At 42.0% G+C, this 24,452-nt stretch overlaps 1 protein-coding gene across 1 annotated transcript in view; it reads left to right on the forward strand.

Moving 5' to 3' along the window:
- ILRUN (inflammation and lipid regulator with UBA-like and NBR1-like domains) overlaps positions 1 to 24,219 on the forward strand; it is a 35,990-nt gene extending 11,771 nt beyond the window's left edge. Inside the window, exons 2-5 of the mRNA XM_068918077.1 lie at positions 3,591 to 3,745; positions 7,458 to 7,655; positions 10,230 to 10,558; positions 19,970 to 24,219. Coding sequence (XP_068774178.1) covers positions 3,591 to 3,745; positions 7,458 to 7,655; positions 10,230 to 10,558; positions 19,970 to 20,005 — 718 coding nt within the window. The 3' untranslated portion in view covers positions 20,006 to 24,219. The remainder of the gene's footprint in view (positions 1 to 3,590; positions 3,746 to 7,457; positions 7,656 to 10,229; positions 10,559 to 19,969) is intronic.
- Positions 24,220 to 24,452: the final 233 nt, after the last annotated feature.

The following is a 24,452-nucleotide window of genomic DNA, read 5'->3' on the forward strand; positions in this document are numbered from 1 at the left end:
TTGAAATAGTAATTTGTCATACATGGCAGAGAGCAAGTGACGCCACTGAAAGCTGGCTGATCAGTAAAGTTGCAGGAGAGATTTAAAGCACAACGAGACGGTTTGGCAGTGCTGGCAAAGCAAAACAGCTTTAGATGGAGCTGCTTTAGTGTGGTGCAAGTCATGCCTAGGAGCAGTAAAACAGGGAGGGTAGGCAGGGATGGATGTGTAAGCAGAAGCTTTTGGGTGATAAACCTTCCTTATCGGGTTTAACTTTTTATACCTGCCCCTAAAGCATATGCAATTGGTGGTAGACAATTATAAAGTGGGGTGTGACAGTAGAGACGTGAAAAAAACAAGCAAACAAACAAACAAAAAATTGGCAACTTTCAGGACCTTCAGTATGTTCGACCTTGGAGAGACCTTTTCCCTTAATAAGGCTTGCATTTGGTTATAAACTCCCATAACATTGAAGCTATGGTAGAAAGACAGTGGTAGGATGCATTTCATGTCCCCCGCAAGTACCTGCAAATAATCAGGTTGCAAATGGTTTTGCTTGTGTAGCCACCTGAAAACGTTGCTCGCTTTTCCAAAAGGAAATGCTGCATTCAAACTAATACTTGATGATTTGGGGGGGGGGGGGGGGGGCAGAGAGGGATCAATGTCTCTTGGAAAGAGAGCTTAAAGCTCGCACTGATACGTTGCTTTCTCTGCTGGTTGTGTAACCAGAGACCACGAGTTTACAGTGTGAGCGCGGTCGGGATCTCTTGCAGCAGAGCGGTGCCACACGGCCTCTCTGTGGCTATCTCCTGGGCCTGGCTGTGTCAGAGAACCTGAACTTCGGATTTGCTTTGTCATCCTGACTCTAGCCCTTGCTACTTTCAATTTCTCTTTAGTTTCTGGAAACTTCCTCGTAAATCCCTAGTGGGAAGGCCAAGAGGTGTCCAAACAAACAAAAGAGCTCACCCCGAACAAAACCTGCTTGTTCACCAAAATGGTGAGAGCAGGAGGGGAGGGTTTGTGATACCTGATTGCAGAAGAGTGGCAAATCTGTTTTTCAGCAGGTATTCTTCTTCAGTTAGTTTTTAACTAAATGCTGCAGTGGACTGGAGTTGTTTCCCAATGGCAAAGCAAGCAATGAAATATGACACAGGGAGAGGAAGAGAGTTGGCAGAGGGCCTATGTGCACAAATAGCCCACTACCTTTTGAAGCATATTTACAGCCGAGCAAACAAAAAAACAGTACAGGCTGCCTCACACAAAATTGCAGTAGAAATCTTCCCCCTTGCAACTTTAATGTTTGTTTTCTTCTTAGTATAAATAAAATATTGTCACTACTGGTCCCAGAATCATAACACACAAGATGTTGTGGGATGTTTGAAAATAGATTTATGTAGCGGTGAATTAGGAAAGGAAAGAGGAACATTGCTATCTTTTGTCGCTCTTGTAATACCTTTTGACTTGGACGGCTGTAACACAGGGAAGAAATTTTAGTGAAAACTGAACTCTAGATTGTAGTGTTAACTGGTTGAGTGAACAGGAGTCTCTGGCACGGCCCTGTTGTGAGTTATGTAAATCTTGTGCCGTGTATAAGCAACAGGCGGTTGGTGACGTAAAACTGAGCATTTGTCTCTATTTATTGGCTAATGTGACATGCACCCTTCCTGTAGCATTTGACTGAGCTGGCTGTATTAAATATAGCCCTGACACTCCTAGAAAATGCCTAGAGCTGAATAACGTCTTCTGGTCTGAAATTCATTGTTCTAAAGGTGAAAATCTTACGTGGTGGCTCTTGGGTTTTACCTTAGTATCAAAGTCCATTCTGTGATAATGGCAAAAGGTCTTGCTGTAAGTCTTAATTTGCCGAATTTGGCAGTTGTGCTAGCCAAGTTGTGTAGAGCCTTCCTAAAGCGCCTCCTAATGCACTGGATATGTTTTGGAAGACTTATCAGGATGTCAGTGACTCTTGCAGTTAAGGCAGCGTGATTATCTTCTGTTGGTGGTCGTGGATTACCAGACTGATACATCTGTTGTTTAGGTCCTCTTCCCCCAATTCCGGGTGGCTCTCAGATGTACCTGATAGTGCTGTTAACCCCTTTGACCTGAGCTCCAGTTCTAATAGCTACTCTTTGGGTCTCCTATATTTTTTGCGAGGAGAAATCAGTGGTATTTCTCCCAGGCAGTTCTGTTTTTACACAGGATGTGTCTGAATATTTTTCCTTGAACACTGCAGGGATTGAACAGGAGGCAGTTGCTTTGCTCACCGTTCCAAGCCCCTTTCCAGCTGGCAAGCTATCCAAAAAGCCCTATGTTTGCTCTTTCTCAGGGTCATGCTGCAAATGTTTCTCTTGATTCACCTTGGCTTTTTTGGCTTCAGCTTAGACACAGGACACTCCACCAAACAATACTAACCCTCAATAAATCCTCTTACCCCTGTAGTCCAGCATGTGGCAGGTCTTCTACCTGGCTTTGCTGTAGGTGCTGATTCCTAGTTCTTTTTTTTCTTTTTTCTTCCCTATCTTGCTCAAAAAGGGAGCATAACTATTTAGTAAAGAATAAGAAGCAGTTGTTATGCCCATTGATTCTGGTGAGATATTATTCATCTCTATTCTTATGGCACCTACTCACAGCATGTAAATTTAGGGCCACAACCTCACAGATATGCGTAAGCAGAGGAGTTGCATGACATGCCAAAACGCTTACATAATAATTTAATAGTATATCGTGGAACAGCAGCTAAGACTCATGAATCTGCTTCCTGTTTGACTGCTCTTTTCAAATTAATTATCAGTGAGTTTCAGCTATCCCATGTCTCAGGAATCACTAGCGTTTGTGGCTCTCTGAATAACTTAAACGTATCGCAGGCTTCTACTATCGTTTGTCTTCGTTCAATAAGAACTTTTGTCTGAGATGGTTTTTAAGTTTCTTCAAGCTGTGACTATCTAGAGCTGAGCGGCACTTAATGGTTAACAATAGTCATAGAGTACCCATGGCTCTCATATGACCATATGCTTCAAAAGCAGCAGGGCTTGAGTTATTATCCATAGCTACTGATGCACCTTTGGCCTTGAGAGTTATCGTGTGTTCTCTGTGTTTTGTTCGTCCAGTGCTCCCTTGGACCTTTCGTGCCAAAATAAAACAAAAAGATTCAGTTTACTTGAAGTTATCTTTAGGAAACAAGGCCTGTATAAAGAAACAGCCCTGTTGTTTACGTACTGCTGCATTAGCCGTTCCCTCAATGTCTCTTGACCTTCTTGGCAAACTTCAAAAGGAGTTAATAGGCTAGAAGCCTCAAAAACTGAAATATAAGATTTTCAGTGCAAAAAGGAAGCTGAGTAGGAAAGTGGTCCAAAATAGCATCCCTACCAAGTAAAAGATTGGTTTGAGCTCAGTTACCTTGGAGGATCCACACGCGATAGAGACAATCGCTTTAGGAAGATGTGAGCAGCAGGTGTAATATCATATGAATGACATTTTTGCTTGCCTGTCTAGGACAAATACATAAACCTGTGAAAAGGACCCTGACCCACCTGTCCTTAAGGCTCTGTTTGCTTGCTTGCTTGCTTGCTTGTTTGTTTGTTTATTCATTTATTTATTTATTTGCTTTCTAGGAATCTTCAGGCTGCCATTGGAGCCTATTATGATTTTGAGAGCCCAAATATCAATGTACCCTCCATGTCCTTTGTTGAAGATGTCACCATAGGAGAAGGAGAGTCCATCCCTCCTGACACCCAATTTACAAAAACATGGAGGATACAAAACACAGGTAAGTCTTTTAGACTTTAGCTAAATCCATGTAGTATATATAAGGTGATAAGGATGGCAGATGCAATTGAAGAGATGCTAGGTTAAGGCAGGAGGTTTGTATGCGCTTTAAGCTGGTGTTGAGCAGCCCTGAGAGGTAGACTCTTACTCTCTTACTGAGAGGTAGACTACCAGTCTATAAGGATTCCTCGTTTTATATCAGCACAAACTTTTTGTGTCTAGATGTACCGCTTGGTCAGTTCCCTAATGTCGTTCCTCATACTGTCACGTTAACAAAAACTCCAGGAAGTTTCTTTAGCAAGAGACAGGTAAAGAGAAAATGCGGTGCAAGTCAACTTTTTATGGAAACTGTTAAATCTGAGAATAGATTATGAATCCTTAACTAGTCACGTTTCTGACACAAACAAATGGAATAATTTAAGTCAGTGGAGAGATCCCTTTTAATCTCAAAATCTTTTAGCTCATGAGCAGCCTGTATATTATAACCACTCTTCGTCACACCGTTTTTCCGATTGTCCCCATCGTTTGGTAGTGGTGCTCTCTGTAGAACTGTGTTCTTTGTGGCAGAGGCAGTGATGCAATGATCTGTCTCTGAGAAGAAGAGATGGCTGTGCAAGGGTAATGTGGCAGGTGCCCTTTACTTTTAATACACTTAAAACAGAAGTGCTTGTTGGTGCCTTGGGAGGACGCAAGGCTAGAGAAACCACATTCCAAAATGCGATAAGTCAAAACAGTGACTGGAATCCAGGAAGTGAGACTAAGCAAAATACATTCTCAGGATTTAATCTGTTGGGATGCTCTTAGAGGGGGAAAAAAATAAGATCCATGGATGCAAAGGGAAATACCTTGTCCTCAGGTGTTGCAATGACAGGATGTTGCATGAATATTTAACCTGTGCGTCTGAATTTAATTGAGCTGCTGGCACTTTTGTACAGAAGAATGATAGCACAACAAGGTTTAATATCGTGAATCATCACGAGTAAACTGCAGTTGAGTTAATATTTTTACTTGTAAATAACTGCGGTGCTTGAGTACGGTACAGATTTATGCTAAATGCCATAGTATAACAAACGCTAAAGCCATGTCAAAAAACGTAGGGTATTTGATCGGGACATCAGAGGTGAGAAGAGATGACTTCCTCTTCTCCCTCTCCCCTCCTTATGAACTCTTAATTTAAAAAGACTATATTCTGGTGAGCGAGCTTAATTATTTCTTTTCACTTTCTATTTAGTTGACTCAGTAAAATGGAAAGATGGTGGGTACAGCTTACTCAAGCTCCAGTAGTGTGCGAAATGGGCTGGCAAATATTTTAGAATTGTGCCTCAAATACAAGTCGTACAAACGTAGCAAATTTGACAGACCCTGCCTCTCCGCTAGTGGCATCTTAATTTGTGTGTAATGGTTACACCAGTTTTGCTCCTTTCAGTCTCCTTCCTCTCTTGGTCCTCCTGTCTTCTCTTTCCTGCACGCAAATCCAGCCTTAATTTAATATCCTAGTTTTAGCAATATTTCATTGTTCTTGAAATGTTTGACCTCCTGAAAGCCACCGATCTTCTAAAATGAAGAAAAGGAGTTAATCTCGACTTATGAGTTCCTGGCAAGGCCAAAATTTCTTTTGGCTTGTATGTGAGTTAAAGCCCAACTTCTTAAGAAGTACATCTGTAGCCCAACGTTGGTGCTGGGGGCCAAATCCTGTTAAAACCATGCTGTTGAGGCATGTTTTAGTTAAATCCAAATTCACGTACTGTGTTATGACTGTGCAGTTTAGGTAGGACCATAATATTTTAAAACCATTTCAAGGTTTAATTAAGGTATAATATCAAAGGACTGCAGTGTTTCCAGACAATATCTGCTTGTTAGGTAGATAACTGAAGTAAAGCCAAGGTTTTTAACAACTCTACAGGAACCCTTGATTAAATGACTTCAGTTCTAGAGCACAAAATACCTGAGGCATGTGTCACTGAAGCGTTTAGTGTCTGATGAGTATGGCAAGCAGAGCTTTTGAGAGATTGTCAATTTTAAGCATGCAAGGAATAAGCTAGTTTCAATCGGGTTTTCGTATGTATTATTAAAAACTAATACCCCACTGTAATACCTTCCAGGACTCTGCTTGACTTGTCTGCCAAAAGACCAGTTTGTATAGTAGAACCATTGCTGAAAGAGCAGCAGGATTTAACAGACTTATTTCCTCTTCCCACTCTACCCCCAGCTGCTGCTGCTGGCTTTGCAGGACGGTTACTACAATATATCATCTCCTGAGATGCGTGTACTGAAATAGAATGACATAATCGTCATTTCATTTTATGGGGCTTATCAGTTGCAGCACTCTAGGCACCTTGCAAGCCTAAAGCCATTAAAACCGATAAAAATCACATAAATAATTTAAACTAAACCGTGTTGCTGGGCTGCCAACCCTTTCAGATGAGACTTCATACTCAACTCCCACACACCATAGTGTGAGGTCAGTTAATCGCTCGGCTCCTCTTTCAGAAACCTCCCTATCTCAGTCCTGTTTTCAGCTGTAGCAATATCCCCCATGCCAAGTATCCCATGTTGTTTATTCATATCATGCTCTCTCTGCTAGTTTGTAAATTTCACGCGTAAGGACTTGACCAGAAAACCAGTCCCTGCTATGTCTTCCCTGAAGTATGCACTGGGATTAAATTATCAGGCGAGCTGTTGCAAAGGATGCTCTTTGAGGTAGCCTTAGGTCAGATCAGCATCCACTGTTCTTGCCTCAGAGTAGTAGTAGACTTAGTGATTCCAAGCTTCTTGGTGGTTCAGATTTTCCTTAAGTATTTCCACCAACCTTAGGTAGGCAGCGCTATTCCCAAAGTCATTGACTCAGTCCTGTAAAATCAGGGAATATGCAAAAGAAAATTCTGCTAAACTTTTTTTTCGTGAAGCTCCGAAAGCTTTCCTTTTTGTCTGTCCCAATACTTGTTATCTTTGCTGGATACTGCCGTGTTTGCACCTAGTAACTGTTTTTTTTGTCTTCAGATAGCCAGGTCACGCTGTCAGTCCTAGCATCTGCAGTCTAAACATTGGTCTTGACAAATAAAGCATATGTTCATCATTTCACCATTGCATAAGGTTGGGAGAAGGATTGGTGCAAGAAGGAGAAATAAATCCATTTAGAAAATAGTCCTAGCTCTTCAATTATAATTCAGACTATTAGTGTCTCCTGAGACTGCCAACAGACTGAAAAAGGAGTGACTCCCTGAAAAAATGTTTCCAGCACTTGATATTAATAGCATAGATTTTGAAATTGCAAGGCTCAGGAGGTGTAGGGAGGCAAAAAGAAATGAGGAAAAACTGGATCTGGACCTCATATTTGTCTCTAGCATTGCTAAAACATATGTGAATGTCAGTGGCATTGTTTTTTTTTTTTTTTTTTTCTCCAGTTGTTACACAGTGTAACAGCTAGGACTTTGAGAATTTTCCTGTGTAAAGAAGAGCTAGAGATTATTTAAATAGAAATATGAGTTTGCCTACTGGTTGCACAGTGGACCAGTTATGTCTTGTCTGAGAAGTGTATTCTTCCACGTCCATTGCTGGCTTCCACATCCATTGCTGGTTACACACAGCTTGATATTCCTTTGACTGTTAACATTTGCACAAGTGTTTTAATAAGCATATTTTATCCCTTCTCATACAGGTGCAAAGCTTTTCCTGGTGCGCTGTCATTAATTCTTTCTTCTGCTTAATCCTAGGGACAGAGGCGTGGCCCCCGGGGGTTTGTCTGAAGTATGTTGGGGGAGACCAGTTTGGCCATGTAAACATGGTGATGGTCAGGTCCCTGGAGCCCCAGGAGATTGCAGACGTCAGCGTTCAGATGTGCAGCCCCAGCACGGCAGGAATGTATCAGGGACAGTGGCGCATGTGCACTGCCACAGGACTCTATTACGGAGGTGAGTGCTTCCCTTTCTGGCCCTTCAGGCTCTTCTTCGTGATACTCACATTGCAAGGCAAAATAGATGCTCCTGCTGGCCCCTTGCAGAGGCCCTCCTGATGCCTAAATGATAATTTAGCAGTACGCTTTCCTTGTGTGATTTATTGTAACGGCTGTTGACACGTTACTACCTTCTGTGAAGATACAGCTGAGCGAGATGGTCCTAGGTTTCCACTCTGTAAGTGTTGCGCTCTACAAACCTGATGGTCGGTGCAGAGGTCTTCCAGCTCTTGAGACTAAATGTAGAAAATAGAATAGAGAAAACATTAAGTGAGCTGCTTTGTTTTCTTGGTCAGCACAAGTTTGTTTTCTAAACTCTGGAACAAATTGCAGATTATACAAAGCTCCAGAGAATAAAGGGACTTGCATGGTTCTCCTTGAGATTCCTCCCCAGTCGGTCTTTGTTGGGATTCTTTCCGAGTTACCCAGCGCAGAACATGGTGAACTAAATACAGCCCTAAGAACTTTTCAGGTGGTGAAATCCCCATGTAAGAAGTTAGGTTAAGAAATGGCCCAAGTTCTAATACTTTAACCTGGTGCATTTACTGTAGAAAGTTTTTAGAACTCTGTTTAAAAATCACTGTGTGATGTTTTGTGTAGTGCCTCAGCCTGAACCCACCAACATCTTCGTTCATTTGGAGTATTGCAGTCATTTTTAGCCAGCTTTAGTTTATACTGACAACGTTTTTGTGACTGTTTTGGCAGCTGGGAGTATCCTTGGTACATGGGTTTGAATGAGAAATATTAACACTCTGAGTCAAAAATAACTCTGCTCAGAAGTACATGTTTCTTTGGCAGAATTGTCAGTATACATAAGACTCTTCTGTACTGGAAGTGGATGTAACTTGTCCCTTAAATAAGAGCGTAAATTCCTGCGCTCAGGTTGAAAGGGCAGTTCAGCTAGCACTGTCTGCCACGAGCCTGTGTGCGTATACAACCAGGGCTTTCACAGATGACAGCAAAGAAACAGTTTAAGACCTTACTAAACATCCTTAAGTTACACATTTTGAAAGAAAACATCTACAAGTTAAAATCTGTTTGGCTGCTGGGCTTGGCATTAAAGATACTGTTCCCCTGCGATGCAGTCACTTTTATGCTCCTTATTTCCCCGACTGAAGGTCCAACGTCTGCCTAAGGGCTCGGCAAGGGGGCTCGGGTTAATTCAGGTTTTAGCCTTTTGGGGGGGGGCGGGGGGCGGGGGCGGTTAGTGGCAGCCCCGGCGGCGGGGGGCGGCTGCGGCGCCGCGGACGGGCGGCAGGGGGCGCCGCCGCGCTGCCGGGAGGCGCAGGGCAGCGGGCCCCGCCGCCCGCTGCGGTCAGGCCGGTTCCTGGTGCGTTTTGGGAGCTTCCTGGCGCTGTTTACAACAGTGTTGACCACCCTGGCAGGATTTTGGGGACTCTCAAGCATTGCTATTTTGGTAAGGTAAAAATCTTCCTGTCTTTAATTGCCTTGTAAATTGCAAACTAATGAACCCAGCCTGATTAAGCCCGATGAGCGAATGGAAGGTGAACTTCTGCAAAATAAAACTGCTCAAGTAGCAATGATAGTAAAACCGAACAGCAAAAGAACTTGCTATCTCTTTCCCCCAGGCCAGTAGTGGCAGCACAAAACTGCCCCTTGTAGATTAACGTTAACTGCAGAAAACCTGGAAACTGAATTACATGTGACATGAGGTGCCGTTATTAGATCTGGTGAGGTGAGGTAAGGTATTGCTGTTCTGAATTCTCCCTCTACGCGCAGCAAAACAAAACTCAGGTACATTTAATGGAGAGGGAAAAAACCAATAAAACTGAATTTGAATACATAACAAATTTATTTAGGTAAATAAGCCACGCTGTTTGCATGAGGTATAAATGTAATGGTAAGTAGAATAATAATTTTATCTGCAAACAAAGGACAGATATGCATTAGGTAAGAGCTGTAAATATTTTGAACTCCTCATAGAGTTGTTGTTCTATCCAGTACATTGAGAATTCATATAATAGTCTCCCAAAGGTAGCTTGTCCGCCTAATATGGGTATTTTGGAACTGGAATAGAAGTATTTTAGAGTGAGTTGTCATAGACCTAACTACCTTCTAAAATGTTTGGCTACTAAAAACCAACAAAACTAAACAAAAATCCCTGGCTTTTACCATCAGAGCAGAAGATTGGGAGCGGGCTCTCATTTCAGGCTTGCTGTATGGCCTTGGATAAAGTCACTTGAAGTCATCTTTTTTCAAAGTCTCTCACTGATAATCTGAAGTATGGAGTTTCACGTTGTCATGCTGATTTGTTGTTTTTATGTTTTTAATTAGTTTCTGTAAGTTCAGGAGGAGTAAAACTTGCTTGGTTTTCTGTAGGGGTTGGACTTGATTAGCTTAGCCATTATTTCTAATGCTTTATAAAATGTTATGGCAAACCTTTTTTTCTTGGTTTTTTTTTTTTTTTTCCCCTGCCATTATAAAGGATGGAATCTCTGTTCTGTTTTTTCCTTCTCTCTCTTTCTCCATAAACTCTATCTATTGATGACCTGAATGTCTTTCCCTTTTATAGATGTCATCTGGGTGATCCTCAGCGTGGAGGTTGGAGGACTTCTAGGAGTAACACAGCAGCTGTCATCCTTTGAAACAGAGTTCAACACACAACCACATCGCAAGGTAGAAGGAAACTTTAACCCATTCGCCTCTCCACAGAAGAACAGGCAACCAGATGAAAACAACCTAAAAGACCCTGGGGGTTCCGAGCTAGGCACAATCAGCAAAAACACATGGGGGCCTGCTCCTGACCAAATCGAACAAGATCAGAATGGACTGTCACAAAACTCTGTAAATCTCTCCCCCAGCAGTCACTCGAACAACTTGTCGGTAGTGACGTACAGTAAGGTAGGTGCCCTGGGAGAACAGGAGAATGGGTAGATGATGAGACTGTGATGTATGTGTAATAGTTCTTCGTTACAAACTGCAAAGCCCTTCCCTTCTGCTTCTGCCAGACCTGCTAAGGAAGGTTTTGAATTTGACTGTCTGACTCTGCCAACTCCTCATATTACATTACAATACCTTTGCCTCTGATAGACTCTACCAGATCCACCTTTTTGTTTTTGCTTCAAATCCTTCTTAAAGTTTATATAATCTTGTCTGGGTGCTGTAACTATTAGTGGCTGGAGCCTACTCCAGTCACGTGTGCAAATAAGTCAAAATATCTCTCTAGCTGCGCTCCTGAGTTTTACATAAAAAAGGATTTAAAAAATATCACCCTCCCAAAACCTAAGATGAATCAGATAACTTCTTTTTAACTGGTCTGGAGAGACTACAGAGCTCAACATTTTGATCCCAGAAGCTATCTGTCAGGAATAGTCAATCAAAGGATTATTCCTGTCTGTGTCCTTGTCTTGTTTATAATTGTAGGTGACTTTTAAATTATCCTTACTTTAAATCTCTCTCAAAAAGCTCGCTTGATGAATGCTATATGAGTCTGAGTGATATTTTGACTGTTTTTATTTGCTTGTGTGTGAAAATTGAATTGCAGGATTATTTACAACTCAGAATCCACCTGTTAATGCAGCCAGTTTGTGTAGGTGTGTACTGTCGTATGTCAAAATAGTTTAATTTTAAAATCCCTTAAAAATGCTTTACTGTACTTTAAGCAGGCTGTGTAGGACAATAACACTTGGTTGCTGAATGACTTAATAAAGCCCTGATGTTAGTTCACCTACAGCACTATAGTTCCTAACTGGATGAACTGCCTGTCCTATGTCAATGGATCATATTTTAGTGTCCTACTTTGTATCAGGGCTGTGCTTTTTTTTTTTTTTTTAAACTCATGGCGTGTGTGGGAATGACTGTTTGGCAGGCTACCAATCACCCTTTACATGTTTTGCACTTCAAGCATCAACTTTTGTAAGCTGTGTTGGCTCCTGCTTCAAGATTCTCAGTCATTAAAAATCAGATGAACGGCTTAGGAAATTGGTAGAAATAAAGCCTTTCACCTATCAAATACAATCTAAATCGGCCAGAGACTGAAAGTCACTGCCGTTTAACAGTTGCTTGGTGGATAGCAGTGCACACTTTCATAGCAGTGATCTCTTCAGAGACCATCCTCTGGCCTGGCAGAGGCCATATGTATTCTGATGTAGCTTCTCTACGTTAAAAGATTATTTCAGTCAGGTGCTTCATGTGGGGAATGCTGCTGTGCTGTTGTCTGTCATACATGTCCAAGCAAAGATTGGTTAACAGCTCTATTTGTGCATCAGTCAGTGAAAACAAGATAAAGTAAAAATGAGATACTAAGTATAGCTTTGAGATAGTGGACTAACTAGCCTTTCATTGCTAAAATACAGCCTTTCATAACTAAACTACTGGGTTTAATTTAGGTAGGAATACTCAGTTCCAGTTTGGGTGGTGAGCTTTAGGCTGGGCTTGGCTTTTTTCACTTGCTTGTTTCCTGTGGGTGCAGAACCTGGCAGTTGCTTCATAGTTGATTTGCACTTGCAGGTGGATGGACGTGGAACTGCTAAGATAGGCGCTTCTGAAAAAAGATCCTGCACAAAAATTCTGGATGTGGGGTTTTGGCAGTAATGCGGCCTTCAGTTTTCACTAGGTCTCTTTCCGTGTAGTAAATTTCCTTACCCTTCCTAGTGAAATGAGTGCTGTGGGTACTAAAAGGTCGAGTGTATCAACAGACTGGCTGCAGAGGATTAGAATACTATATCTTTTGAAGGAACATAGGTGTAAGAAACCTGTACCTGTTGGAGATGCAGAGGACATAGCAAATGTCAGCTATACCACAGAGGAGAAAAGCCAAAAGGAGACTGAAGCACTGCTAAGGATGATAATTTCACTAAGTGTATGTAAGCTGGTCTAGCTAGTAATCCAGAGTTCTTGATCAGAACTCTTATGTTGTGAGTCATTGTAGTTTAGCCTCAGATGTAGGGTAGGTGACCTTCTTTCTCTTGCTTTTTGTTCCTTTTTGTATTACAGAATGCTTTTTGGTGGTTTTGAGGGTAGACTGTCTGAGACAAAAGCAGAAATTGTGTTCCTTTCTTGCTTCAGAAGGGATAATTTGATGGTCCTTTTGGGAGAGGAGGGGGAGTTGGTAAAGGTTTGTTCATTTACTGTACCACTATGTTTCTATTTGTGACAAAATAAAACAAGTTAGTTTTTGCTTTGGGGGACATTATTCAGGTAGTTCTGAAGGTCAGGGTCCTTTGTCCAGCAAGTATACCTTGCCTGGTCCATCCAGGGCAGGACGAATTCTGCCACTTAAACTTGATATTCACATTGATACAATATTTGTGACTGGTTTCTGTAGAGTGAACAAGTTCAAGTAAGTTTAATCTCCTGAACACTTGGTCTCATTTAAAATTGCCAGGTGAACATGCTCACCTTCCATGGTTTAGATCTAGCACTATTATAAGCCTTCTTCCTGCAAGCTGCAAGTCTTTCTGGAAAATAAGATTTCTTTTTTTCCTCTCCCCTTTCCCTACAAAGGGGAAATGTGTAACCATTATCCCCAGCTAGGTCTCTCTCTTAGATTAACTGGAGAAGAAGGGCTTACTGGGGGCGACTTCAGAAGTATTAAACCACCTGAGCAGCAGATGGTGTTCAGGTACCTGTTGGTAAAAGCTGTATCCTACCATCTGCTTAAGCCGTTCAGTCTCCCCCACTTCCACAGGGGCTGGATCTGTGCTCTGCTGCTTGAGGGTGAAAGGAAACTGCTGCTTTAGAGCTGTTGCCTTATGACATAACGTTGACAGGGAAGGCTTTATTTCAGGTTCTAGGAGCAGATAAACTACATAACCAGATGAGCTGGTTATGTAGTTACACATTAGGATACCTGGATTTTATTTCCTTTGGGCAGAACCCTTAGTACTTGTGTCTGTTTTCACGCACCCAGCAAACGGAGTGGATACCTAGTCATGTTTAACAAAGCGTTTGGTGAGGTGCAGCAAAGGGGGATGGGTAAGGTTTAGTTAAGACATTCAGAAGGGCCTACATCCCATATTTAAAAGTAATATAAGCCCTTAAATGTTTCTCAGATCATCGTTGGGGCTTCCTCCCTGCCAAGAGGTCTTGGAGAAGCCCAACCATGTAGTTGCATGAGACTATGAAATCTTTGAGACAAAACTAGTAGTTTCTGGCATCTTAAGAGCCAGTGGCAAGCTGCAGCTGTATAACACACTAGAAGTTGCCAAGTCTTGTCTGTATTAGTTCTCCCTCTGGTCCAACTGAGCAGGTGTGACTTGTCCTCTAAAATTCCCCAGTCGAGTCAGGGTTTCTGTGATACTGACATGCCATCTGCTGCTGAGTTAGACAAGTATATTAATGTTTCACATGTGAAACATTCAGAGTGCTTTCCTACAGAAGTATAGGGAATGTGATGTGGATGCTGCGCTCAGTGAAATAAACTTTCTTTTGGAGGAGAAAAAAAAAAAAAAAAGCTGAATTCCCTATAAAGAGATAGGATTAAACCTGTGACATAGTCAAAACAAGTTGAATGTGACCTTTATTCCTGCTGTAGTACGTGGCTTCCCTGGGTCCACCCAGCTTACCTTACCAAATAAAGTTCTTCAGGGTTGTAGATCAGGGTCTATGTTCAAGACATCCTTTTAAGCCTGTTATTACTATTATCCATTCCCAGCAGAGTTTTTGCATGTTCTTAGAATTAAACATGTACTTTAAGTGCAGGATAGTGCTTATCTCAGGATAGGGATGAGCTATATTAGAGTCTGGCTATACCCATGCATGGGTATTTTATTCTCCTGTTTGGCAATCACTTTCTCTCTGTATTCTCAAGAGAGATGTGGCTAATATAGCTTCCTTATATTTACTCGCTCCTGTCTCATAGCAACATTGTTGAGGTCACTGCTGCTCTCTTGTGACTGTCTTTTATATTAAAAGCACAAGATGCAGTCATATGGTGCCTGGGGAACTAAATTTCTTAACTAAGAAAAGAAACCTACAGGTTTAAACGTCTCTAAGAAGATCTGAAGTAGATTGCCATATACAGACATTCAGAGTGTACTTGTCACTTGCATTAAAAGAAACTGCCTAAATCTGTTGGTGAATTTAGTTGCCCACCCATCTGCATTGAGGAGTTGCTGCTTTCTGTGGAATGTAGAAAGCTGCATGTGGAAGCTGTGAGTCTGCAAGGATTCACCAGTAAAAATAAATAGTCACTGCCATAATAAAGGACACGCTACAGTTTGGCTGATATTAAGCTACTTATGCTACTCTTAAAAGCCCTGTGAAATATAAGCATATTTGGAGTTCACAAAGTAAAATTCTTAACACTTTTTTCCTGCTGCATTTATGCTCCCCATCTTTCTTCATTCTGTGTGCAGCTGAATTCTGATCCACGCTACTTGACAATTTTCTTAGAGGGATTTTTGGTTTTCCCTTGATCTTTAGAGCCTTTAATTGGCTTCCCCTGTCTCAGCTGAGTTTAAAAGTTGCTGCTGCTCCTCTGAGAGGCATGCTTCTTCCAAATGAGGGTACTCCAATTTGCATATTTTTGGAGTACCTCTGTAGAGTTGAGACAGTTTTTTCCACTGGTAACTGTTTGGGTACCAGATCACACTTGGGTAAGGATGATGCCTCAGAAATATCATTTTAATTATTATTATTTTTTCCCTTAGCTTCCATGTAGAGGAGACCCTTCTATCCCTATATCTGGGCTTTAAACTGGGCTAGTTACCACATAGTTAAACTCATTTAGAATGAAGTGGGAGAAAGTCAGGACTCAAAACTACCATAGCTGCTCTTTGACAGCCACGCTGGCTGCATAGTGTCTGCAGGCTAAACTGATGTTGCATGAGCTGGTTTGCTTTTTTGGTGAAAGACTAATGTGTTTGGATGCTGCACGTTAGCTCATCCATGAAAACCGACAGTCCACGTGCTCTTGGACTGTGGGAAATGTGAGATAATGTGATTTTAGCTTAACTTTGCTCCATTGTAGGCCAACAGTTTCCCTATTCTTTTATCTCTGCAGACTAAAAGCACGCGGTTGATTAAGTTACAACAGCTAAGTTGTTGCATGGTAACTTAACCGTGTACCTGAACCCTCGTGTACCTAATCAGTTCATGCATCTAAACCAGCCATAAGAGTGGCTGCACTGTGAGAAGGTTCTTGACTTTCTGGTGGTCTTAATTGCCACACCATGTTTGCACAGCATGCATGGAATTTAAAAAAAAAAAAAAGGGGGGGGGGGAACAGTGCTAAATACTTTGTTCTTCTGTTCGTGTTCAGTTTACATAAGTTAGTCAAGAGACCGCTGCGTAGTTTGGAGAAGCACTGGCTAGGAACAGCCCAGGAGGTGGTGAGGAAGCGGGGACTTGTAGTGTTGTCTGATGCTACCTACTGTCAGTGTACACTGGGAGACTCCTGTATTGCTTTGCAGCTGTGCATCAAAAACTCCTGTCTCTCTTAAAGTGTACCTTTTATTGGTCTCGGCTCAGCCACAGAGGTGAAATAAAGATAGCTATTTGAAAGCCTGTCTTGTGATGGTTTATAAAAGGTTAACTTAATCTTGGTTTTATTTCAGTGTTAACTAAAAACGGTTAGTAGCCATTGTAACTTTTTAACCATTCTGTTAAGAAGGCAGATGGGACACTTCTGTTTGTTCTTCAGATCGTATTCGGGTGGTGTAGTGAATGCACATAAGAGTGTTTTTGCTGTGCTTGTTGTGCCTGCCTTCTGGCACAGGTGCCTCCATTTAATGTCTGGAAAGAGTTCAGCTTTTACAAAGGCCTTTAACTTTCCAGAAGCTCTCAATTCCCTTTTAGACACTGAAGTCAAATGATTTTATACCAGTAATTCTCATGTCGAGTCTTCTCTTGAAAAACATGATCCTCTGTTCTCATGTATTTATCTGTCTGAATAGCCAGTGTGTTTTCAGTAGCAAGTTAGCAATTACTTCTATGGAAGATAATGGAAGACCTAAAAGTAAATTTGCAAAGCTGCAGCTGAGCTTTTCATAAAAACAGTGATCTCACTTTGAGAATAAAAGGGAATTTGCCAGAAATAGTGTGATTCTTCAGCTGAAATAATTCAGAAAAACTGCAGTTGCATGCAAGGTTTTTGGGTTTTTTTGTTTTTTTTTGTTTTTTTGCTTTTTTGCAAGTTTATGGTGTAAAATGCTGCATACAAGGAACAGTTATTTCTGAAGATGTCTTAGAGTGGAGACTGTTACTGCTGCAACACAAATAGCAGAAGCTGTCAGATACCAAGGCACTGTTACACTGTGCATATTGAATACATATAATAAACAATTTCTGCCGCAAAGAGCGTGCAGTCTTAACTGGATCAGGTGAATAAGAGGAGGAAAAAAGAAAGTATTCTCACTTACAGAGGGGAATAAGAGTTTCTTGTTCAGGGATGTCACAGGAAGGATATGTCAGTACAAACACCTGAAATGAAATGTTCTAGACTGCAATCCGGTTCCTAAAGCATGTTTTGCCATTTGTTCCTATCCATGTCCTGGCTATGGTTACTTAACTAAAAAAATTAAAGCTTAATGAATAGGTTATAGGATGCAGAATTTTGATTGTTTTCATTAGAATTTTTTTTTCTGGAAATATCCATAAAAATGTGAAATGCTATGCTGCTTGGCACAATGTTAGATTAAAAGCATTTTTTTCCTCATGCAGGAGATCTGTGTCTTCATAGGGAAGTTAAGCCTGATGTGCAATCAAATCTGCTCTTGATCTTAAAGGAAATGAATTTTTAAAAATTTCATAAGTTTTCATGTACAGTAATAAATCTCATGGGTAAATGAGATGCAGTTCTTTGTGTCCAAAGTTGCATTGTGGTAATCCCAAGAGCAAAGACTTGGGGTTTCTTTTTAGGGAGTTCATTGCATCAAAAGAAAAAAAAAAAAACTGCAGTCAGATCTCAAGATTATTCTTGGAATTGTACGTGCTTAGAAATCCAACATGATAGATGAGCTAAATTCTGCTTGTAATTAACATAGCATAAGCATAGTTGTGAAGCTTTAAATTAGATACTGTGGAAAACGATACCTGACGACCCAGAGGAAGGTTTTCACCGAAAGCAAGGTTAATAGCCACTTTACAGAGTTGCTCTGTGCATATAGCAAGATGGGTTAATGAACTGTTCTCATGTCTGACTTGCCTCAATGCACAGTCCAGAGTCCTGTGCTTATTAACTGTGGTAACTTTTTTTTTTGTCGGGGCAATGCAGGTGTCATGAGGCTTACAGCCTGCCCAAATGACTTCAGCTGCAAATTATTGGCTCTGCTGCGGAGTAACCAACCTCCAGCAGAGGGAGCAGACAGCTGGGAGCAGTTACTTTTCAAACCACTCGCATCGGTTTGTGAATGCTTGCCAGGCAGCGTCTGCAAACAAGATTATTTAATTGCAGTATCTGCAATTAAAAGATGAGGTGAATTCTAGCAAATATCTGTACAGGTAATCGGCAACAAATCCTGTTTTTCCTGTGTAGAGCAATGGTAGGTACGATGGCTTAACCCCTCTGAGATAAGGCTGCTTAGGATCTTGTTTCTAACATTGTTTTTGATCGTTTTTTTCCTTGTGTGTCCTGTGATTTTTGTTGCTGATGTTGCTTGCCTGTGTGCGTTATTTAAATGCACTGTTTCTTTTCTGCTCTTTCCATTTCAGTGACTATTTTTCCAGAAATGTTCTCTCTTAATTTTGGTGGGAACTACTGCTTTCTGAAGTGAACTCTGCTTCTGGAATCTGCTGGGTGTTGATCTTTTGAAATGCTTGCTCTTACAAACTGGGAGTGCAGCATATTCCTAGAGCAGAAGCGTATTTTCCCCCCCCCTCCCCCATCACTTGCACACATTTCTATCTGCAAACAGCAATTTCTGAGCTTCTAAACTTTTTTCCTATTTTGCACTCAATTTGCAGATGTCCTGGTTAATTGCCTGCTAATTTTTCTCCTGCGCTGGAATCTTGAGAGCTTCTGGGAGGTGCTTCATTTTACAGTTGTCTTGTACTGTGTCATACAATAAATCCTAGGGGATGAAGCTTTTCCTCACTAGCTGCAGCCAGACTATAGGCACCTTATAGCATTTGCTTTCTAAGACGGTTTATAACATAGATACAATAGAGCTCTTTGAACCTGGGTTTTTGCAGTTGGGCTTAAACTAACACAGTTGGGTTTTTTTGGTATGAGTCATATTAAAGACTCATTGCTTCATGGCTGTGTGGCTCATGCAGCAAGGTTGTTCCTGGGTTGCAGGAAAACATGCTGGAAACAATGTTTCCTTTGATGGGTAGCCCTTTGTCCTGTTGAAGGTGAAACGGTGAAAAGTGAAGTCAGCGCTTCACTTCAGGACAGAGAATGACTTTGTGTTAATTGCGCTGTCAGTTGTCTTATTCAGCGGCACCGTAGGCAGAAGCCGAACTGCATAAAAAAGCAGTTGCCTAATTGTCTTCCAGCTTTGATAATGAAATATAATGAGCTTTTCTCTCTCATCTCACTTCTGACCTGAGCATGTATCTGGATCTTACAGGATTTGATGTGTGTATCTTCATCTGTTATATCAAACTTTATATCTCCGTGACTTAGATCTCTTGCCTCCCTTTTGGTCTTTCTTTTGCTCCCTGATGAAATACTTGATGGGTCATTTGAACATAAGAACTTACAGAAAAGAGTTCCTGTTGATTTGAGACCTGTTACTAGATCTGGCATTTAGGTCCCTCACCTGAGAATGTAAAGAAGGGAAAATGGATTGTATAGTAAGTATTTTAATTTTTTGGTGAAATATTGTGGTTGATTTTTGCTAGAGGAAAATGTATATCCTTGCCTTGGGAGAGTGAAAGCGGCAGGTGGGAACATGGATTTCAAAATGCTCTTTTTGAAAATAGACCCTTCCACTGTTTACAGCCTTTCACTTAACTGCTTACTGCACAGTATAGCCTGGTGAAACTACACCTGTTTGGCCTCCAGGTATTGTAGCATCCGTAGGGGATTGCTACTCTGGTGTAGAAAACCTCGCAAGCTACCCTGTGGCCCTGTAATATCTGAGAAACATTTTGCCTGGCTATTTATTGTCTGGCCTAAATAGCAGCTGGAAGAGGTAAGTTGTTGATAGCCTCTGACGTGGTCTCTGAGGAGACCAACAGCAAGCATTGAACCCTGTGTCTCAAGAGTGTTTCATATGGTCGGACAACAGAGGTCACTCCTGTGGTGGGTAAAGGTTGCGTTTGATTTAGAAGTACTGGGATGGGATGGGCAGTATTTGTGGGCATACGCTAATCAGTTGTATTTCTTGCCTATTGAAATTGATTATGTCTCCAACTTTCTTTCAGGGTTTCCACGGTCCTTATCCCTTCGGACAGTCTTAAAACAAAAACAAAAAACGGGTATCGACAAGAGGAGAATTTAACAAAGAACTGACTTATGGGGAAGGGAGGGGGATTCATGTGGCAAGCAGACACAACGTGGAGCCCCCTTCTCTGCCTCCGTATCCTGGATAAAGAAGAAAACAAAACAAAAACCCGATAACTTAAGACTAGCTGTTTCCAGAGGAAAATACAAAATCTAAGTATGCATGTGTGAATGCTGAATTTCAGGAGTGTTGTTTAATGCTATGAGAAAGAAAGTATACCAACACCATGGGGTTTTTTTTAGAAGTCATTTTCACACGTAATTAGGTAGCTTAAAAGTTTAAAAAATTAAAATGAAAAAGCCATCTTTAAAAAAAAGAATATTTTGCCTACAGAGCGGTTGTAGTTTGAGCAAATGTTTAATTTTTGTTTGTTTCCTGTTCATATTTTTTTAAATAAGGGACAGCGTGCATTTTTATGGAACTGTCATGTTTTGCTTGCTACCGAATGGGAACTTGCTTAGCATCTTCTGGGGTTTGTGCAGTGACTTATTTTTGTTGGACATTTTTAATGAGAGATTGGGTCTTCACCCAGTTCTGCATTTTAATAGCACCTGCTGGTTTTAGTTACCAACTTTTAAATCTTCTCTTATTTCTTCTGTTTTTTCCTTTTGGTTTGGGTGTTGCTGTTAGTTGTCCTGCATGTCACTGGAAATGGTGCTGAAAAAAGGTCTCGGTATCAGAGTTGGAGAGAAACTCTGGGACTGGGTTAGGATAACATGGAGGGCTCATTTCCCTTCCCCTTGTACGTGAAGTACTCATAAATAGGCACCCCTGTTAACAAGAAAGATTTATTAAAGTTCCAGAGCTGTCCTATGTGGTTAGCGTTTCAAAATACCTTTTTGTTAACTCTTGATATACAGTAGCTGTGCCTAGAACAACCAAGCAAGCGTATCAGTCTCGTGCCAAGAGGAAACTATCTTTCTGTAGGCATAATTCACTTGATAGTAGTTGTAAAGCTTTACAGAAGTCATGTCCTTTTAGTTTTGAATCTCCCTTTGCTGTCTCTCTCTTACGCAGAGTAAGTTTCAATTCATTTCTCCTGTGAGAAAGTATTAGCTTAGCAAACAGAGGCTATTTCATTGCGTTTTTGAATGTAGAGCAAGAGTTAGTATCATCAGCTGGATTCCACTGTATCGCCTTGTATTCACTCGCCTTTGTCTTACTGGCTTGTAGCTTTTTACAGGTGAGGCTCTCACCTTCTAAGTGGGCTCTCCAGGGCATGTTGTCAGAGGAGGAATTGCTCCTCAAACGGAGGTTGCTCTGCTGTTCTTTCGGTGTATGTCCATGCAGTTATGGATTGGGAGGTCCTATGTGGGGAGAGGAAGAACAGCCTTGAGTACTGTGGTGGATTTCTAAAGCGTTGTATCACCACAGACCATGCTGAAGGGGAGCAAGGTGAGGGGGCACAGTCTCTTTCAGAAACTTGAACACGGCGAGAACAGCCATCTGCCAAAGATACAATAATATGCAAAGCCCCTGCTACCTTCTTCCACGTCTCTCCAGCATGGTCTCCTTTCTTGTTTTTGAGAGCTGAGTGTGAGCCTGCTGCATGGCGTGTGGCTCCAGGCTGATTGTTCCAGACTGGTTGTTTTTTCTTGGTTGGTTTTGAGTGGGGGATTCATTTTCACCGCAGCTGCTGAGGACTCTCTTTATGTTATTAGTGCATACAGATGGATCTTCGAAGAGGACAGTGGGAGTTCCTTGTATCTTACAGAGGGAAGAATTGGACCTTTGGGAGAATACTAAGACATTGTAGCTCCAAGCAGACTAACTGCTCACTGTTAATTCCATGGAAACAGCTGATAGATTCTGTTTGTGTTTCAGAGGTTTGGTTGCTAAAGGTCACCATGTTATCTGAAGCCTCCCTGCAGAAATTTTTACAGGGAGAAACAAGTATAATGTAAGAAGTTCTCTCCATGAAGAAGAGGAAATTTGGACTGCTAGCCATTTGCACATGTGGTTTGGCAAGCGGACCTGCGTCTATCATGGCAGTTTGCTAGAACTGGGTGAGCTGGTACAGATGCAGATTGATCTGCTGTGAAATGTAAACGCGGAAGGTGGTGGTGCACTGGTTAGTGCAGCTGTAGCACTTGGTTCTTGTTCTTGTAAAAATCTTTTTGCCCTGGATAAGTTGTCTTCTCTCAGTAGCTGAATCTAGGGAATGATTTGCATCACTATAGCATGGGCAAGTGGATTCGTTCTCCGCTCCCTCCTTTTTGAGCAAGCTCTAAAGGCATGAAAACATACCTGACCATTACACCTCTTGTAATACTGCTGCTTCCCTTCTGAAAGCATTTAAAACACTGGAGACTGCTGTTTGTCCAAGTGACAAGGTGATTCTTTGTCTTTGTTAGCTCCTTTCAGCAGCTGTGTAAGGAAAGGGGCGGGGGGGGGAAGTAAGTTCTGGGTCTGCATACTATAGCTGGTGCTGCTGCAACCTTTGCCTTGTGTCAGCTGAGAGACCCTTGAACACGGATACCCCCACTCTAGCTTTTTTCTGCTCCCAGGCATGTATGCTCCTCCCTTATGTAATGGCTGCCGCATTTGTGTTCCTGTGCTCCCACTACTAAGACTGAATTTTCCTTTTCTTGAAAAAAGCTTGCATGCACCCCAAGTCGTCCTGTGCTTTCCCACTCAGAAGGCATACTTGTTCTGCACAGATTTGAATTCTCTCTCCTCTTAAGTGTTTTCAGTCCACGGTGTCCCTGTGACAAGGGTCACTTATTCCGAGGTGTGAAGAAAAGCAGGGCCACATCTGAGTTGCTGCTGAAATCTGCAGCCTCTTGCTACTCACAGTACAGCTGTTCCCCAGGTAGCTGAGTGTAAGCACTCTGGTCTGTGGGAATGATCGCCGCACGGATGATTGCAAAGTGCTCTGAACGCTTTGAGGGCGAGGGTTATAACCCTCGCTGTGACAGTGGAAGAATGTTTAAATTAGTGGTTGCTCTGCCCCTCTGGGTTTTTCCTCTAGTAAGGGTGTTTCACAGAGGCCAGAGGTGGTTTTGTCTCCTCTGGTTTCTTGGAGCTTAGTGGTGCAGCCAGCCCCAAATTGTTCTTGCTGTCAGGTTTCCAGCTTTTAAGAAGGGGGATCTGAGTTCTATGCAGAAAAGCTCTTCCCAGGTGACTTCAGGGCACTGTGATTGCATTGATTGCTATAGGACTGATGCCTTCAGACTCCTGGAGTCTACTATCGAGTACATGAAGCATGGCCTGATTTTTCAGAAGTCCTGAATGCCAAATCTTTTGGTGAGTGTAAGGCTCTGTGTATGCAGCAGCTCAGGTAACCCAGTCCAGGTGAGTTAAGCACACTGAACTCTCAGGCCTGTTGGAAATGTGAGGAAATCATGACTGGGTTGAGACTAGTGAGCCAGTAGAAGAGGATGTGTTACCCAAGTGAGGCTGGTGCTCCTGAGTGGGGGAGGGATGGGGCTGGTACCCACTGGTAGAGGGGATGTGGTCACAGAGAGGCTGCAACTGGCTCCAGTCTCTTAATAATGCCATCTGCCCTGAAGTCTTGAGGTGGTGAGAAAGCAAGATCTTCCCTCTTCCTCCCTCTTAAAAAAGGAAAAAGAGGTAATGCAATACATATCTGATGGTCTCTAAAACAGATCCTTGTGTCAAGCATGAGCCTTTTAGGATTTGTAGCTGTGTAGCTAAGACGCTATGAGCAGTGGTAGTCCAGGCACCCTGTCTCAGTCTAGGCGAGTTGGAGCATGAGATACCTAGGACTAGCTGCAAACTGGCGATGCCACACTAGGAGGAAGGGGAGCAGGAGTCTGCTGCCCACACCTCAGGAGAGTTGTATCCAAACCCCTCGAGGGCTTGAAAGATGCGGCTCCCCCCCCCGCAACAGAGGGGCAAGGTTGTGCGGTCCAAGAGCACATGGGCATGAGAGTAGCTGGAGTCTGCAGGATTAGGAAATGCACGCTGTCCCACGTCTGGGTTTCTGTTGTGTGTTTAATTTTTTTTTCTTGTGTGAGTGAGTGGGTGGTTCTGCAGCCTGTCTATTCTCTCTGGGGGGAGTGCATGTGTAGAACAGGATGGTGTGTTGCCTCATTGAGTCTGGGAGAAGTCCTATGATAGCATATTGGGGGAAAAAATAAAAAGGAAGCTTTTTCCTTAATGTATAAATGAATATTTGTATGATTAAATTAACACAGAAAAAATGTTCTTTAGCTGTTGAGAGTTTTATTGAAGCTCCAAACACTTCTGAATCTCTGACCTTGTAGTTAAATGTACCCTTTTCACTTCTGTTTCCAAGGTGTTTGCAGATGCTAAAATACATCCATAGGCACAGTGTCCCTAAACGCAGTGCTATCCCTGGCTTTACACCAATAAGCTTCAAAAAGAAATTCGGTGTGTACTGAGTTTATCAAACAAATGTTCCCGTCCAGGTAGATGCA

Source organism: Struthio camelus, chromosome 24 (genome assembly GCF_040807025.1).
Source record: "Struthio camelus isolate bStrCam1 chromosome 24, bStrCam1.hap1, whole genome shotgun sequence".
NCBI classification, from domain to species: domain Eukaryota; kingdom Metazoa; phylum Chordata; class Aves; order Struthioniformes; family Struthionidae; genus Struthio; species Struthio camelus.